This window comes from Crinia signifera, chromosome 5, assembly GCF_055691185.1.
Source record: "Crinia signifera chromosome 5, ASM5569118v1, whole genome shotgun sequence".
In the NCBI taxonomy this organism is placed as follows: domain Eukaryota; kingdom Metazoa; phylum Chordata; class Amphibia; order Anura; family Myobatrachidae; genus Crinia; species Crinia signifera.
Window position 1 is genome coordinate 207,723,922 of NC_139221.1, and position 18,769 is coordinate 207,742,690.

Here is an 18,769-nt window from a genome sequence, read left to right on the forward strand (position 1 = left end):
GAAAAGGTCGGAGGACGCGTACCGCCACCCCTCACGTGCTCGCCACGCCTCGGGTTGGCATTGATAGTGGGGGTGGTGTTGACAATGGGGGTGCATTTAACATTGAAAGCACCCATCAGGGTGCATCGCATCGCATGCCGCTATATTGCATGCGATGCGATGCGACTCTATAAGATGTTCTACAATCAAAATATTGGGCGCTGTGCTAGGAAACAAGTACCGAGAAGGCAGCGTTAGCTCTAGGCGCTGCCTCCTCCGCTACCCCCAGATGATGCAACACTGCTCCACTCGTGCCCTTTCTGACATCAGCGACCCGGCTTATTGCCAGGTCAGTGTGGTGGCCTATTATAGCAAATGCCGGGTTGCTCCCTGGACGGACCTGTGTCCAAATCGCTAGTGCGACCCGGCATTTGCGATGTGAAAGGGGTAATACTGTAGATATTTTTTTAAATATGCATATAAATTAATGAGCAGAAATCTCTGTTTAAAGGAATCTAGCAGAAATGTGTACCCATGGGCTACAGACATAATTTCTAAATCATGGTTACATTTGGAGATACCTCAGTCTAATATGAAGAGATTTGAAGTTCATTATATATGTTTTGAGGCTCAGGATATACCATTAATGTTATATGGTTCCTAAAGCTCATTATACAGAGCCCTTGGTTTATGTGGAAGTAATTACAGTCATTATAGACCATGTTGAAGAAATAAGTTGGCCACGCCATACCCATTAAAGGAAAAGGACTATTTGGGTGAGTTGTCTTCCTCAGCTAAGACTAGTGACTAGAAGAGACTTTTTGGGGTATATTAAGACAATTTTTAGAATTGGAGATGTTGCCCATAGCAACCTATCAGATTCTAGGCTCTTGTAGAATGTGCTAGTTAAATAAGTAGCATCTGATTTGTTGCTATGGACAACATCTCCACTTCTTAAAAGCCACAAAAAGCTAGATACTATGGTACAAAAATAACTTTGAGAAAAATATCATCGTTTTCCGCAAGGAGTCGACCTTCTTCATCACGTCTGCAATTCTCTGACAGAAGACGTTACAACAATCCTTAAAGAAAATACTACAGACACAACAGGCCTCTTTCTTCCTGAAAACCTTTCCAACCCCCTCAAGAACACAAATTAAAGGCAAATCCCAGGAACCTCTATTTCCCGGAGCAGCAATTTTTACTATTAATATCCAATGAGCTCTACAAAAGGCACTAGCCTTAACTCCTATGCATCACCGTAACATGGGTTTGTGCTTCAAGATATTTTTCATATGACTTTGCATTATGTGGACTCTATGAGAACACATTTGTTCAAATGTAATAGCCTCCGAGTTTAGCGGCCTTGCGGGATGCCGGACGAACTTGGAGGCTCTTTTTTAAAGGAGCAGTCATTTACAGGGCACGGTTTTGCCTTATAAATGAGTGCCCCTCAAAGTTTGTCCGGCATCCCGCACGGCCGCTAAACTCGAAGGCTATTACATTTGAACAAATGTGTATATGTAAAACTGTTTTCAGGCAGTCAGTGAATTATGGACTTCATAGACCATTTTATTGAAGGATCAAGGGTCTTCAGATTTTTCAATCTTAAATTGTTGCTACATTGCAGAAAATACAACTAATAATAGCCTGGGTTGTTTATCTCATTCTTCCACTAAAACAGTTTTTCAGTATCTCCAGAGATATCAAGAAAAATAAAATAGAAAATCCAAGTGTGATCAGATGTGTTCAAAAGTTTAATCCTGCAAGAACTACTACAAAGAATCAGACTTTAGCAGGCAGAGAGCACCTAAGAGAAACCTATTTGGAAAACCCAAGTAGTCTAATTGCTACAGTCCACTTAAAGGAAATGTTTTTCATACAGCACTGTGTATAATGCTTTCAGTGTGAGCAGTAAGAGACCTAAATACTCCAGATTCCATGTATGGGACAAGATGAATGCGTCGCAGAATTTGTGTTTCATAAGAAAATAATGGTGTCTACATGATTTCTCCGATCTGCATATCCTTATTTGATCAGAACTGTCTTTCACAGGTGGACATTCTGATATCAGGAAATGCACTGTTATTCTTTCCTATTTAGACTTTCACAAAGCAAACATTGGAGAACAAATAAAGAACCTTTATCATAAAAGGCTAAAGGTGGCCATACACTAATGTGATTTCTCGCACCAGTGTATGGCCATCCTATCCCACTTCAGCCGCCTGGGACCTTGCCAGTCGGCAAGATCGCATATGATACATCGCATGTGGTACTTTCACATGCAACCGTGTTCCCCACCCCCGGCAGGGAGTCCAAGTTGGAGGTCGGATGGGCTGCAGGTCCAACCTCTGACTCCTGTCTAATGTGCAGGGGACCGCACATCAGACATGATGGGATGTCATACACATGTAATTTGGCCCGATTTCACCTGATTTCTTTGCCCGATCCACCGGAATCGGGTGAAATCAGGCCAAAATTGCAGTGTATGGGGCCTTAACGCTGCTCATTGCAAGGTGTCAAGTGTTTTGTGTGCCGACAGCCATTAGATGGCGTCCGACAAAGCAGCTCACACAACCACAGCGCCGGTTCCGTTGTTCCAGCGTTTTGATGGGCTCATAACAAGTATAAGTTGCTTCTTCAATTTCTTAAACATTTACAATTTCCAGTTACCAAGGTATGTCCTTGGGGAAAATCAAAGACTGTCATCATCTAAACAATAGGGCCCAGGGTCCAACCTTTCATCTACATATAAAAATGCAACATTTAAATGGTATGGATATTAAAAGGAAGTGTCTATAAATTTACACAAGCAGGAAAGAATAACTCATACAGGTAGAAAGTATATTGCATGGTGTGAACCCAGACTAAATCAAATTGAAGTTTCTATTCCACAAATCTTTGCACTTTTTTTTGGCTGGATGAACTTTATTGGGACTTGCTTATTCATACTCAGGGTTGCCCACCCTCCCAAAATGGCCGAAAGGGTCCCGAAAATCGGGTCCCCCTCCCGCCCTCCCAGAAAGGTAGGCAACCCTCCTGGATTCTGGAGGACCCCCGCTCGCCCCCCCTGTTTGTAGCTTCCCCCCCCCCCCCCTGACCGCGACGTTTAGCTAACCTGATTTGCCGATCTTCGGGAGGGGGCTGGGCTAAAGTGTCATAATCGCGTAATTTAGCCCTGTCCCTCCACGGAGAAAGGCAAACGGGGTCATTTTCCAGCATGGGGACGTCACGCTCAAGCCCTGCCCCCGAACTCTTCCTGAAAGTTTCCTCTCCCGGTTTCTCCCGGAGAGGAGATAACAAAAGTCGGCCACCCTGTTCATACTAAAGGTACAAATATCAACATTTTGTACTTGGGTCCAAATTAATTTCAGATTATTCATTTTTTTCTAGACCACAAAAAGGACCTGTCCCTCCATTGTGGAAAACCCAGTGCCATCTTTGACAATGAAAAGTGCCTCTCTGGCACCAGCTGCCTGCAATATGATTAGTTTAATGGGATTACTGTGAAAGAATGTTAGCCACATCCTCCTGATGTAATAGACTCCGAAGCTGATGCCTGGCAGACATTTTGTATGTGCCTTGTTCAGGAACTGCATCACCTGCAGCTCTTGGTAGCAGGTAAGGCTGACAAATTATGTTAATTGAAGTCTGGAATGGCAGTCTCAGGAGGAGAAATGCTTTCCCGGTTCTGCCTTTCCGGCATGCAATTAGCAGGCAGCACTTGCAAAAGGAAACCACAGCTAACTAAAGGACTGCAGGCTTGCTGTTGTGTTATGAATACTTCTGTGGGTGCTGGAACCTTTAGGTAAAATCAGATACTGGTTTCAAACAGTTGTTTTGTGTTGTTTTTTTATTTATTAAATCCAATGGATGGCACTAAAGAAGTAATTCTAGTGTCAGTTACCTCTGCAAGAAAATTTGAGAGCTGCAAGTAACTTCCAAACTCAACTCACAACTGCGCTGCATGCAACAGGGGTATGTTCACAATCCATACCTCCTTTTGTCTCCTCCTCTCTGTTCTAGCTGGGACCAGCACAGAGCTGACCCAGAAAAGAAAACCAATAAGCCACATATTGTTATATCTCTGTGTTCTGCTGAGATTGGAGTTTTTGGTATGATGGGGGGCATGAGTGAAACTCTGGGTGCTTCTGGGGTTTGCATGTTGGTGGGGGTATTGTAACTTTGAGTGGTGCTGAGGTTGGTGTATTGGTCTGGGGAGAGGGTAACTCTAGGTGCTGCTGAGGTTTGGGCATTGGTAGGGCTGTGTGTGTGTTTCCATATGTTGCTGTGGTTGGGGTGTTGGTAGAAGGGATACGTTTGTCTCTGGATGCTGCTTGTGTGTTATGTTAATGTGACTCTATGTGCTTCTGGGGTTTTGCTAGGGCCAGTAAGGGTGTCTCTCGCTGCTGCTGATGTTGGGGTCTTGTAGGTAAGGAGTGGGTTACTGCTAGGGTTGGATTGTTGGTCAGGAATACGTGTAAGGCTGGTTACACAACATCCAGACAACCTGGATCATGTCTGATGGGACAACAGATGTAACTAACTGTGTCACTGGTCACCTGTACACACAATGATATACAGTAGCATGTGACCACACAATAAAATTAAGTTAAGTGGCCACCTCCTGGAGTATGCAGTTGGCTGCCAGGTTGACTTGCCTAATGTACAGAACAGCCGATGTGCTGACAGGCATGCGGTCACGTGTATATGTCACTCTTATTTGTGGAATTGGACAACTTATTGTATTGTGTACCCAGTAACTTATTATTATTGTGTACCCAGCCTAACTGTGAGTGCTTCTGAAGGTAGAGTGTTGGTAAATCTTGGAGCAGCTAAACTTGGGATGTATGTTTGAGGGTTATTTGTGTTGTTGAGGTTTTGATATGTTGATATGTTTTTCCCTTTTCGGTGCTGTTGAGTTTGGGGTATTTCTGGAGTGGGTGGGTCTCTTTACTGCAGGGACTGATTTGGTGTGTGGGGGGGGGGGTGACAACCAATTTTTTTGCCCCAGGGCCCATGGTATGATCGTATGCTCATGCATAGAGAACTCTCTACAAGAGCGGTGGTAATTTTTTTTTGGAATGAGGAGAACGTGTCTTTTCGACTGAACCATGCAAAGCATCAAGACCAGATATCGATCCATACCTTTTTGAAATCCATATTAGTTGGATGTTCTGTGCTCCTACTGACTCAGTTTAGGAGACATTATTTTTTTCCACACATCCACTGAAATATTTTATACACCGCACATGTATAGCTTGGAAATCTTATTTATAGTATGCTATCAGTCAGTAACATGTTTACTCTTAATGTAAACAATTCATACAAATTAAAGGTATTTTTGAGCACCACAAGTAAGTGTGCTTAGCTGAAAACACGTCAAATGCCTTATATTCGTGCCATGTGTAATGGCCATTGACTTTAAGCATATTAAATAGTTATATGGTTTTAGTAACATCCACTGTATTCTTGTACATGACAGTTGAAATGGTTTATGTCTTTAATTAGAATTGCAGTACATTTAAAAAACTAAAATAAAAATACACGTTCTTTAAGAAATTGATTTTTGAAAGAAAAGCTGTGAGTTTTCTTGTATGGGGTAAATGTCACTCTGCTTATGGCTGAGCTTTGCTTCAAGTCAGAACTTGTACTATTTCATCACGTTGTCATGGAGACGGAGAGAACTGTCATCTCAACTCAAGCCGCTGATGGTTTTATTTGTAGGTTTTCAGGATTATTAAAATTTAACAAAAATTATTGATTTTCTTTTTATTAACGCTGGTTTGTGTTTACCCAAGAAGTACTGGCACTGGCAAGCTTTTTCTTGTCAAATATTATAAATATTTAAAGGGGAGGGGGTACTGGCCGAAAAAAGATTGTTGTGTGTGTGTGTTTTTTTTTTTTTAACCGCGGAAAGAAATATTTTTCTCTTACTCTTCTTTTTTTTTTATCCTCTAGTTGTTTCAGATGTGATGTATTGTCCTCAGCAATTGAGCACTCTGAGTGAATTGTATTTTACAAATCATTTTCCATTTCCTTTGTTTACAGCAAGACAAAATGCCTCCCAAAATCACAGTTAGTCAGACTTTAACTTAACATAAAAGATACCTGTCAGAACATGAAATGGCGCATCAGCATGGCAAATTGTGAAGTTTTTCAATGTATTTATGTGCTGGTAAGATGCTTCAGTGCACTAAGTTCTGAAAGTATATATTTTTGTCTGCGCAAAAGAAACGATTACCCTTTTCTTTCGTTAAATGAGAATGGCAAAAACTTATTTACATCAGCTTTATCTAATGGCCTGTATGAGTGCTTTTATGCAAAATAGCCAGGAGACTAGAATTAACTTTTCACATTGGCTGCACATTAGTTCTCCTCATTTTCAAAGCGTCAAGTGGGCAGTGTTATTACAATGACATATTGAGGAGAGTTGCTTTTCATTGCACAAAAGCCATTGTAGCACTTGTACAAAAATCACAGATTACCTAGTTATCCGGTGCAACTTTATTATATAGATGTGACTATAAGAATGTGTTTGATAGATTGCAGAAGATGTGGGATACATACCCTAGATTCAGAATGTATGAAGAGATTTACTAAGTCTTTGAAAGAATAAAGTACCAACCAATCAGCTTCTGACAATTGGTGTGCACTTTTTCTCTCTCCACCCATAGGGTGACATTCTATGGTTTGCGTTAAATGCGCATGTTTTATTAGCGCACCATATCGCCGCAAATCGCACTTTTTCAAATCGCATTTTTCAGCCAAAATGCGCATATTTAATGTGATGCGCATTGGAGGCTGAAAAGTGCGAAGAGGGGCGATTTGCAGCGAAGTGGTGCGCTGTATTTAGTCCTAAAAATGTGCGATTTTCAAGTCTGAAAATCGCACATTTGCAGGACAGCGCAAAGTTTTAAAAAAAAAAACCGAGCGCGGGGTCCCCCGCCCGAGCATAACCAGCCCCGGGCTCACTGAGCCGGTGCTGGTGACATAAAATCAGGGTCCCCGACAAATAGGGGTCCCCTTGATTTTATGAAACCAGCACCGGGCTCAAGGTCCGGCGCTGGTTCCCAAAATACGGGGGACAAAGTGACTAGGGGTCCCCCGTATTTTAAGAACCAGCACCGGACACAACCAGCCAGCAGGGTAATGCCACAGCCGGGGGGAGACTTTTTATACAAGTCCCCCCGGCCAAAGCATTAACCCCCTGGCTGGTCAGCATGGGCAGGGGTCCTGGGGAAGTGGGGACCCCCCCAATGAAGGGGTCCCCCCCCCTCCAGGACTTACCAGCCCATGCTGATAGTCCGGGGCTGTCCCCGATGCCCCTGGGCGGTGGGCATCGGGCTGATGATTTGTGTAAAAAAAAGAATGAAAACTATTGTTTTACACTGGCGAACTATGAGTCCCAGCAAGCCTACCCCGCATGCTGGGACTTGGGGAACCACAAGTCCCAGCATGCGGGGCATTAAAGGGCCCGCTGGCACTTGTAGTTCTGCAGTGAAAAAAATAGTGCACAAAATCACACTGACACCCTGTAAAATAAAACTTTAATACACACAAAACACACACACACTGATACTTACCTACCTTGAGCCCGTAGGTCGGTCCCTGGATCCTGGGTCCGTCCTCCGGGGCTCCAGGGCAGAAGAGTCCGGTTCCGGGGCCTTGGTCCTGGTTCCGGGGCTGGTCCTGGGGTTCCGGGGCTCCTGGCGTGAAGAATCCGGGATCCGTGGTAGTCCCCAGGGGTACCTAAGGAGGCAAATCCAACTCACCTGCTCCCCGGCGGCGACCTCCGGTGACAGCGCTGCTCCAGACTGGTACCCGGCTTGCAGGACTTTGCCCGGCGCTGAGATGTTTCCTCCTCGCCGTCTCTGCACAGAATGATTTCTCGGCCAATCAGGAGCCGAGAAAGTCGGCTCCTGATTGGCCAGAAATCATTCTGAATACAGACGCCGAGGAAGTAACATCTCAGCGCATCCAGAGCAGAGATGTTACTTTCTCGGCGTCTGTATTCAGAATGATTTCTGGCCAATCAGGAGCCGACTTTCTCGGCTCCTGATTGGCCGAGAAATCATTCTGTGCAGAGACGGCCAGGAGGAAACATCTCAGCGCCGGGCAAAGTCCTGCAAGCCGGGTACCAGTCTGGAGCAGCGCTGTCACCGGAGGTCGCCGCCGGGGAGCAGGTGAGTTGGATTTGCCTCCTTAGGTACCCCTGGGGACTACCACGGATCCCGGACCCCGGATTCTTCACGCCAGGAGCCCCGGAACCCCAGGACCAGCCCCGGAACCAGGACCCAAGGCCCCGGAACCGGACTCTTCTGCCCTGGAGCCCCGGAGGACGGACCCAGGATCCAGGGACCGACCTACGGGCTCAAGGTAGGTAAGTATCAGTGTGTGTGTGTTTTGTGTGTAATAAAGTTTTATTTTACAGGGTGTCAGTGTGATTTTGTGCACTATTTTTTTCACTGCAGAACTACAAGTGCCAGCGGGCCCTTTAATGCCCTGCATGCTAGGACTTGTGGTTCCCCAAGTCCCAGCATGCGGGGTAGGCTTGCTGGGACTCATAGTTCGCCAGTGTAAAACAATAGTTTTCATTCTTTTTTTTACACAAATCATCAGCCCGATGCCCACCGCCCAGGGGCATCGGGGACAGCCCCGGACTATCAGCATGGGCTGGTAAGTCCTGGAGGGGGGGGACCCCTTCATTGGGGGGGTCCCCACTTCCCCAGGACCCCTGCCCATGCTGACCAGCCAGGGGGTTAATGCTTTGGCCGGGGGGACTTGTATAAAAAGTCTCCCCCCGGCTGTGGCATTACCCTGCTGGCTGGTTGTGTCCGGTGCTGGTTCTTAAAATACGGGGGACCCCTAGTCACTTTGTCCCCCGTATTTTGGGAACCAGCGCCGGACCTTGAGCCCGGTGCTGGTTTCATAAAATCAAGGGGACCCCTATTTGTCGGGGACCCTGATTTTATGTCACCAGCACCGGCTCAGTGAGCCCGGGGCTGGTTATACTCGGGCGGGGGACCCAGCGCTCGTTTTTTTTATTTTTTAACCATTTCTATTATTTTTTACAGCAGAACCCTGCACGGAACATTGCGATCTGTGCAGGGTTCTGGCTAATTCGCCTAACAGACCCAGGTCTGAAATAAGTGCGATAATTAGTCACTTAAAAAATGCGATGTGCAAATGCGCATAGCATTAAATAAGCGACTTGTATACTTTTCTGTGCGAAAACATCTGGATGCGATAAAAATGCGAATTAATCTCGCATTTTTATTCACCAGACCTTAACGCACATAATATGCGATTTCAGCCCCTGCGCGTATCCCATTAAATAAACGATTTAATGGGAAAATGCGATATCGCCATTCATTTTGTGGTCTAATTACCGCAAAAAAACGATAATCGCATCCCATAGAATGTCACCCTTAGTCTTTAGACCATTTAATACTTGAAAAACGGAAACCTAACCATATGTGAAAATGCCTTGTATTGAGCCTTGCATAAGCACTGTAAGATTACCTTCTTGACGTTTCTGTTTTTGTTCCCCATGTAGGAGGATGACAGTGAAGAAGAACCAAAGTTAAAGTATGAAAGGCTGTCCAATGGCGTTAGTGAGATCTTGCAGGAAGATGCTGCCAGTTGTATGACTGTCCATGAGAAGGTATTCATAATGACTCATTTAATTTGTACATTTTTTATGGTATTCTCATGAGAGTTTTGCAATGAGTCTAAACTGATAATATGCCCCTGAGTCCACACTCTACATTATATTTGAAGCATAACGTTAATGTGCAGTGCTAATACAGGTTAGACAATCCTTTTTTAAATACACGGTAATTAAATATGTCCACTCTTGTAGTCACTGTCCAAAAGCTTTATGATACAGTATATATTGTATTCTTGTGTTCCTTATTGTTCAAACCAATTCAAAATCTCAAGGTTTACAGTAGGTGAAATTGGTTCTACACAGTTAATGTTCTAGATCAATTATCAATGTAAATTTGTTAATCCTCTATGTCAGTGGTTCCCAAACTTTTTGAATCACGGCTCCCTATAGTATCAGAAATGTTGTCGTGGCACCCCTAGGCCAAAAAAATGTTATGGCGTAATTTAGAAAACATTATTAAATTAAGTCAATTGTGTTAATATGTTATCTTTAGGGTCAGTTTTTTTGGTGCATGACAGAATTTGCTTCTGTTTGTCCATATATTTTATGATTGGAAGCCACCAGCACTGGTTTTGCCTATTACATTGACTATAAATCATTTTGAATTGGTCCCAGACCACCAAGCCAGGGCACCCCTGCAGGTGTTCCGAGGCACCCCAGGGTGCCACGGCACACAGTTTGGGAACCACTGCTCTATGTCTTGTATATGACTGAACTCCAGTAGGTGTCCACTGTAGCACTCCTGATTCACTTTATCACTTGTTCTCTGAATGTTTTGCTTATTTCACACTTTTATTGGAGCACCTCTTGGAAGAACTGGACCAGTATCACTCTTAAGACATTAGTGTTCAATGCAGTGTTTGATGAGATAGGTACACACTCTATGGGGGTGATTCATCATGGCTCGGAAAGGGCCGGATTTGGCCCGTTCCGATGGTGAAAGGTCTGCACATGCGCATATTTGCGCATGTGCAGACCCCCGTGTGAACTTCTTCAAAATATTAAAGGCATATTTTGTTATGTTGCTGTTTTTAGTCATGTGGTAATCACCAGACATTTTCTATGCCCTCGCCTGTACATATTCATATTCTTGATCTAAGAAAAATACTTAGGGTTTTAATCCTAGTTATAAATTTAGAGGCTTTTCTTGGACAGGGTACTGAAGTAAGATGTTCTTTACTTTTTTATATAATTCTACAATGAATTGGCTTTTGACAGGTTATTCTATTGGGAGTAGTATGACCAACTTAAATACTCATTCCAATACACGCAATCATGTCATCCATTTGGGAATGGATGTGTTATTTGGTTAATGCCAGCCTATCCGTATTCTCATATTAGTGACCAAAAGCAGTAAAACATGTATCAACAATGAGCTGGTAGAAGAATTGGGGTAGAGTCCATATGCTGCATGATCTGATGAGTTTGGCATTGGTTTAAATTACACTTTCTGGATTTCCTTTTAAAGTTACAGAACAATCTTTGGTTGCTAGTAAATTTGCCTGATGGGCTAACCTTGGCTAGAATATATGTAGAACTGGGTGATCCAGCCTCCAATGGGGTCAGGTCTAAACAATATCTTTGGGTTGATGATAATGTTATGGCAATACACAATGGCCCTTATTCAGATCTGATAACAGTACAAATGTCTTCTCAAAATGGGCAAAACCATGTGCATTGCAGGTGGGGCAGATGTAACATGTCTAGAAAGAGTTAGATTTGTTTGAGTTATTTTGTTTCTGTGCATAGTAAATACTGGCTGCATTATTTTTACATGTAATTTAGATTTCTCTTTCAACACACCCCACCCAAATGTAACACTCTCTGCACATGTTACATCTGCCCCACCTGCAGTGCACATGGTTTTGCCCATTTTGAGAACAAATTTGTACTGCGATCGGATCTGAATAAATGCAAATTAGATAACTACATTTTTAGCGCTATTTCAGAAATTTTTTACACATGCAAGCAGTCATTCTGTTACTGGGCTATATGGCCTCAGATACTTATTTTTCTGGGTATTGTGGAGAGATCGTGATGGAGAAAACACACTGTAGGAGGCAGACCAATGCTAAGGTATCGCAAAAGGTACATACAAAGATGACCCAAGCCCTGGATTCAGATAGACAAGGTACAGAAAGTTGAAAACAACAGATAGAATGGTGGTGGAGCGCTTGAATTTAAAAAAGAAATATGTCTGACCAATTGTTACCTTTGATAAAGTCATCTGTGGATGACGAAACGCTTCAGGCCTACACACCAGTCTTTGGACCTCTGTGGATTATAAATTGTGCTCACTTGGACCAACTCTCCAATACCCCAATCGATACCACATCTACTGGACTCCAAAAGGGACACCGCCACCTGCTGAACTTTGGAGCCTTCCATTCTGTGAGTTATACACCATCTCCTTTCTCACGATGGGAACTAAACATCAGGCTTCCAGTCAGGTTTACGGATACCCGCCATTCCAGCAAAAAGTGACTGTCTAACAGGAGGGTAATAATAGGAACAAGTGAGACATTCTATTCTAACCACTTAAAGTCCTTAACCAATTCGATTAGGGGTGAATACTGCTATTTTATTGCATGCAAAGCCATTATCCATCATGTATGATATACTATACATATATTAATGTGTTTATTTTGTATTTTAATGTATTAAATTGCTTATGAAAGATTAAAATACTATATATTTTATGTAATACCCAATTGGCCAGACATATTTATTTTTTAAATTCAAGCGCTCCACCACCATTCTATCTGTTGCTTTCTTATTTCTAAAACCTTTAGGGGTCTGACCACCCCCAGGTGTGAGCAGCTAAGCAATCAACAACCCACATCATTAGCGCTCGTCCATATCCTCCTCCACCCTGGTGGTAGAGCATATATACTTTTTCAAGGTACAGAAGGTTGCAGCAGTACAAAGCAATGTCCAGTAAGTTATAGGCAAAGATCATGGGGAAGGGTGCTGGATGACTCACCTGACAGTCGGGATCCCAACGTTTAGTATACTGATGCCAAAATCCCAACTATTCAACTACTGCCCAACAGTCCTGATCCCAACCAGCAGGGGCCTTTTCTCCCATGTGAGGGTTCACAAACCCCATAGAAAAAGAATAGAACCTGTGGAGAGCAAATCGGGCCTCCAAGCCCTCAAGGGGCTTTCTTGTACTCCTCTCCCTGTTGGCTTAATAATGGTCGGAATTTCGATATCAGTATACTGACTGTCGGGATCCTGACTATTGGCAAGTCATACAGAACCCCATGGGAACACAGTAGTTAACAGCAAAGTCCAGATATGAAGCTATGGAGCAGGAGATAAAAGAAAAGTTTGAGGCAGTCCAAGTCAACCCAGGAAAGTGCTCAAAGAAAAACCAGTTCAGAACATTAAATCTAAGCTATAACTAGCACAGGTATAATAGACATGGAACATTAAAAAGCCCAAGGATCAAACAGTATGAGGTTTGGAGAAATACCCATCCTCATCCCTTGATTCAACTTAGTGCCTCTTGTGGAGAAATGCAGACTTTTCTCTCATATACCAGTGGAAAGCTAGTCAGAAAAGCGTCAGTGCCTGATTTAAAGGATACCAGGAGGTATTACTAACCAATGGCTAATACTGCAGTAGTGCATGGTGTTGATCATTATAATCTCAAGTTCTTTTTCTAATACATTTCTATCTATATGTTGTGTCAAAGCTGAGTTGATAATGTATAGGGTTATATCTTTTGTTGCTCATTGATAACTGATGTCATTTCTAGTCCTTGTGTAATTGAATTTGTGTGTTGAAAGGTTATAAGATAGGGACAAATAATAATAAACCTACTTTTACTGAATTTGTATTCCTGCAGCTAAAACACACATTCTGTCAGTTTTCAGGTGTCCAGCTTTGGAACAACATTTTTCGAGGGTAATAGAGTTCTATATACTTTTATTGGTTATTTAAATTATTCATGATGGGGGTGAGTTGCTATTGCCATAGTCTAGAAATGGCAGATAAACTCTCTCTTTGTGGTTTGATCTTGACACAACTCACCTTTTTTGTATGTAGCCCCATAGGACTGCAAACAAAGAGACTCACATTGGGAGCTACTGTAAGTACAACTCATAGCTCAACTTAGAGGTTTAGCCCCCTTACATCTAATTGAATTGACTCCTCTATTGCTGGTGTGCTAAAAATTGTAGCTATCCAGCTGGATTTTGAAAACCATATTAGCTGTGGTAATCTTCTGTCCTATGACAGTAGGAGTTTAAATACCAAATTTTGTATTAGTATTTTCTTATTACAGTAAATTAAAACTGCAGAATGATGATACTCACTAGCAAGTTTTTGGATTATGTACTGTGTTCATAGAAGTCTTCGATTTGAGCCCAGAGAATCCATTTTTCTATTGGCGTTATCATTGAATTCTTTATTAATAGAGCGTTTTATTCTTGTTTTGCTCAATATGAAGTTTGACCTATACAAAATGTTCTAACATAATACAGAGAATGGTTCCCTTATTTTAATAAAGCAATATTGTCCATGTTTGACATTTAAAACAATTAAATTGTGTAGTTGAGAAAATAGTTTTTGTTAATACAACAAAAGCTGATACAGGTTAAAAAATGAAATGTAGACACTAACATTACACCTCACCTGCTTCCTGTATGATTTGTCCAGGGTTGTTTCCCTACAAAACATTCTTCATCACCATATAGACATTTGTTTATTTCCTGAGATTCAAGCTATGGTCCCATTGGCAATGCAGGGAGCTTTTGGGTGACTAGTCTTATACTATAAGATTATATGCCCAACCTTTCTGGTTGGAACAATAATCAGGTAATGTATGAGTGCAAATATCATTTAACCATTTGCTCCAAAACACATAGATGTTCACATATTTGCTTTAACCAAATTATCCGAATGTCCATTTTGCCCATTTTGCAAATTTCTTTATTTGGCCATTCTATCTTGTGAAAATAAATGTTCAAAATAAAATACAGTACTTTACAAAGATTTTCACATATTCTATACAAGTCTAGTAAAATAGTAATGATAGGCAACTGTTGTTGTCATGTTAGAATTTGCAAAAGCATATACTGTACAGAGACGCACTGCATATCTCTTCTATAATAGCCCAGAACTGTCAATACAGTATGTGCCTGTGTGTGTCTAATGCTGGGCGGAGTCCTAAACACAGTCACATAGTGAACAGGCCACCAGAGATATGGTATATTCATATGTGCACACATTATAGCTGGAGCAAGGCACAAGACAAAAGGTATTTACATTATTTTATACCCTCGGTGTAGCTGCAATGAGGTCCCGTGACGTCAACGCAGAGGTATGCCCCTGTTCGGTGAGAGGGGAGGCGTGCCATCTCACCAAACAGGGGCAAACCTCTAGGTAGCGCCCATACGCAGGTCATACACCTCCTCTCCTCCACCACTGCTACTTTACTCCACGGAGTAGCTGCACGGAGCTTCCTTACATCCCTCCACAGCCCTGCACTCACAAGCTAGCGCCCACACTACCATGCACTGGCAGGGGAAGGAGTCACTTGGACATACTACTCTCCACCCGTACACTGTCAGTAGGAGGAGCCACTTTTCTCCAACGCTGCTACTACAGCCGAGGATGGTAAGGAATAAACGCCGGACACATACAGCAGCACTGCCCCGTCCAGATTGATTGCATCCCGGGAGACAAGCTATGAGAGGCGTAGGTCAGTGCGCACCTAGGGACATCATCACCTATCCCTACCCCACACCCCCCCGCACGTCCAGCACCCATAGCAGCACCGCAACTGTCACTCACATTTTGTAGATCTGCACCTGACCACAGCACCCACATGGGTCGTCCCTGCACCCATAACACCACCACCTCCAGTATCCCTGCACCTGCCACTACCCACCCACATCACCCCCAAGCATGCTACTCCACACACGGCACCCTTGGACCTGCCCCTCACCCACCACGCCACCACACACACACACACACACACATACACATACAACAACACCACACCTGCACCTCCACCACCCACAGCATACCCATATCCACTTGCAAACACACCACAACCGCACCTCCCCCACCCGCATTACACCTGCACTAACCTCACGTGCGCACACACCCCATCACTTACCCACACCAACCCCGGCCACCACCATGCAACACTTTATGCACCCCTGCCCTAAACCATCCCCCTCTTAACTGCAGCACTTTGTGAATGAATTTGAAGTGGTCAACCATATAGTGATTCGAATTGGAGGTATGTGCACAGCAAGGCTTCTGCTTTGGGTACCTTGCTGTGCACATACCTCCAATTCGAATCAGTATATAGTTGAACACTTCAAATGCGGTCACAAACTGCTTATTCACCAAATCTAAGTTAATTGAAGGACCACTTGGGTTCCATTTTGAGAAATCAACTTTGGTGGATGTCTTTCGCAATCAAAATCAACTATAAGTTATCCATTGGATGCATAAACATTGGATACATACTCATGTGAGGATTTGCATGCCTGATAGTGTTATTATTCAATCAAATCTCTGTATTCCTACCCCTGATGAATTCACGTTTTTGATGAAACGCATTGGTGTAACAATTTAAATCTGATGATTGTACTGTCAACACTCTAAGGATTCACTGCTATTATCAAAGGAAACTTGAATTGTATTGAAATATGTATGCACAATGCTATGCTTTTAGAGCATTTTTAAATTAAATACTGTTTGAACAAAATATGTATTAATTTTACATTTGATATCTAGCTAGCACCCTTGGAATCCTATTCTTCTTTTTATTTATATATATATATATATATATATATATATATATATATATATATATATATATATATATATATATATATATATGAAAAAGGAGAAAGAAAGTAGTTTCTGAGGGCGCTAAAAGATTATTGAGCAGCTGTATTAAAAAACAAATGCCTATACAATTCACATATACATATTCATAAAATGTCAGTATAGCATCCTTTTTAAAAAAATTACAGCAAACATCATTCGGTCGATGCAGAGATTCCAACCCGTTTCGTCATTATTATTACTTCATCGGGGGCAATCATAAACCGATTAGATTGACTAGTCGCTATCCGTGGTATAAATCCAATGTAGTATATATCCAGTAACAGAATGTCCAATAAACATAGAGGGATTGTCCTCTGATGAAATTCCTTCAGGGGATATGATATAAGCTCAGATTAGCTGAAGGTCTATGACCTTTCTCACTGCCAACTACCGTATAGTGGCTAATGTGAGAGGTGTATACCGCAGGAATCCAAAACAAGGATATGTGTGTGTGTGTGTGTGTGTGTGTGTGTGTGTGTAAGCAACATTTATAGTTTATAATTTCATGGATATACCAATTATTTTTATAAAACACAACCAACAAAAAATTTAAGTAGGGAATGGGTGTGATAAGAAGGGGTGGTCAAAACTGGGGAGAATCTGGGAGGAGGTAGTAGTAGTGGAGAGAAAACAACTAATTGATATAAAAAAGAACCTGAATATATTACTGAGTGTAGTCATAACTTAAATGTAGCATATTTCCTTTATTGCAAAAGTGAGTGACACTCTTCTCCACATCATTAAATTTTATATTTATAAGTGAGTGTTTCAATTCAGCTATTGTTGGAGAGTGTTTGTAAATCCAATTACATTTAAAAAAAAAAAAAGAATTGCCAATAGTAAGGAGGATTTACAGAGTAATAATAGGTTACTTCTCAATACCTAGATCCCAATGTTTATATCAAATAAACAAGTATGGAATAAGGTGTTTAAATAGTTGCAGAAAAAACCAATCCCATTAGTTTGTCCCAAAAATTTCTGATGTTGCCACACTCCAAAGTTGTTTTAAAGGGTAGCCCCTCTCATGCCACACTTAGGAAATGCCCCCAAATCATCTGGGGTAAACCAACTAAATTTTATTGGAGAAACATATGCCCTATTGATACATTTAAGATGTGTCTCCTGCAGAGAAGCTGAATACACATATTTTAAAATATAAGAGCAATGCTTTAGTAAGGCTATCAATGAAGGAAGTGAAGGGATATCTTCTTGTCCTTTCAATATCATGGAGCATCTGAAAGTGTCTTTTCAAGAGACAACAAGAGAGACATATAAATTCCTAATCTTATATCCTAGCAATATTTATTGATAGATTCCTGATTCTATCAAGTCTCTTCTGAGTTAACTATGGCCTGCAGCTGTTTTAAACAAATTGGCGGGCTTGTAAAAACATTAAAAAAAACTGTTTATTGGTTAGACGATACCTTTCAGCTAATGAGGAAAAAGTAAGAATTCAGCCACCTGGGATGTATATGTTCCATATTCCGGGAATAACTTCCTTTCCAGATGTGTGATGTTGTCAAGACCAGGAGAAAACAGGGGTTGCCCCAAAATGTATTCAAATGAGAGCTTTTATGGTTTCTACTGAATATTTTATTAATGTTGCACCATACTTTACAGCAATCTTTTACATTAATATTCTCCAAGACTGAGGGGGATATACGCCCACCCTATTTAGAGGACATAATCAACGTGTGGCACGAAGCATTCTTAAGAATAAGAAACCTTGCATGTGCATTGGCATTTACTATACAAAGACTTAGCCGGATACAGCAGAATGTAGTAATTCAACAACTAATAAAATACACACCTTAACACCTGGTTCCCGTCAGGGTCGACTATCTATGACCCGGAAGTACTACCGCCTAATATGTTACAACCCACTGGCGAGTCCCGGACGCCGGCTTGGTCCGGAACCCGGAAGTGCCGATGACACAGCACCACTGGTGAATCCCGGACGCTAGCTTGGTCCGGGAACCGGAAGTGCCGATGACTCGGCAACATACGGCTTCATCTGCCCTCTTACCACTTCATTTGCTGCACTGACACGCCACCCGGACGAAGATCGGGTCCATTCTGCAGATTGGTCAGTCCATGACCCGGAAGCTCCGGTGCCATGACAACAAGTATATACAAACTAAACACAACACGTTACTATTATTGGTACTTATATTTTTTTTGATTAATTCTTGCAATTATATGAACCTTTTTAGCAGTATATTGTAAGTTTTGTTACTAGATAGTCCTTTACCTCCTACCTAA

General features: G+C 42.2%; 1 protein-coding gene across 1 annotated transcript in view; it reads left to right on the plus strand.

Moving 5' to 3' along the window:
- Positions 1-18,769, plus strand: part of VPS41 (VPS41 subunit of HOPS complex) — a 258,397-nt gene that overhangs the window by 34,508 nt on the left and 205,120 nt on the right. The window contains exon 3 of the mRNA XM_083188469.1: positions 9,539-9,646. Coding sequence (XP_083044595.1) covers positions 9,539-9,646 — 108 coding nt within the window. The remainder of the gene's footprint in view (positions 1-9,538; positions 9,647-18,769) is intronic.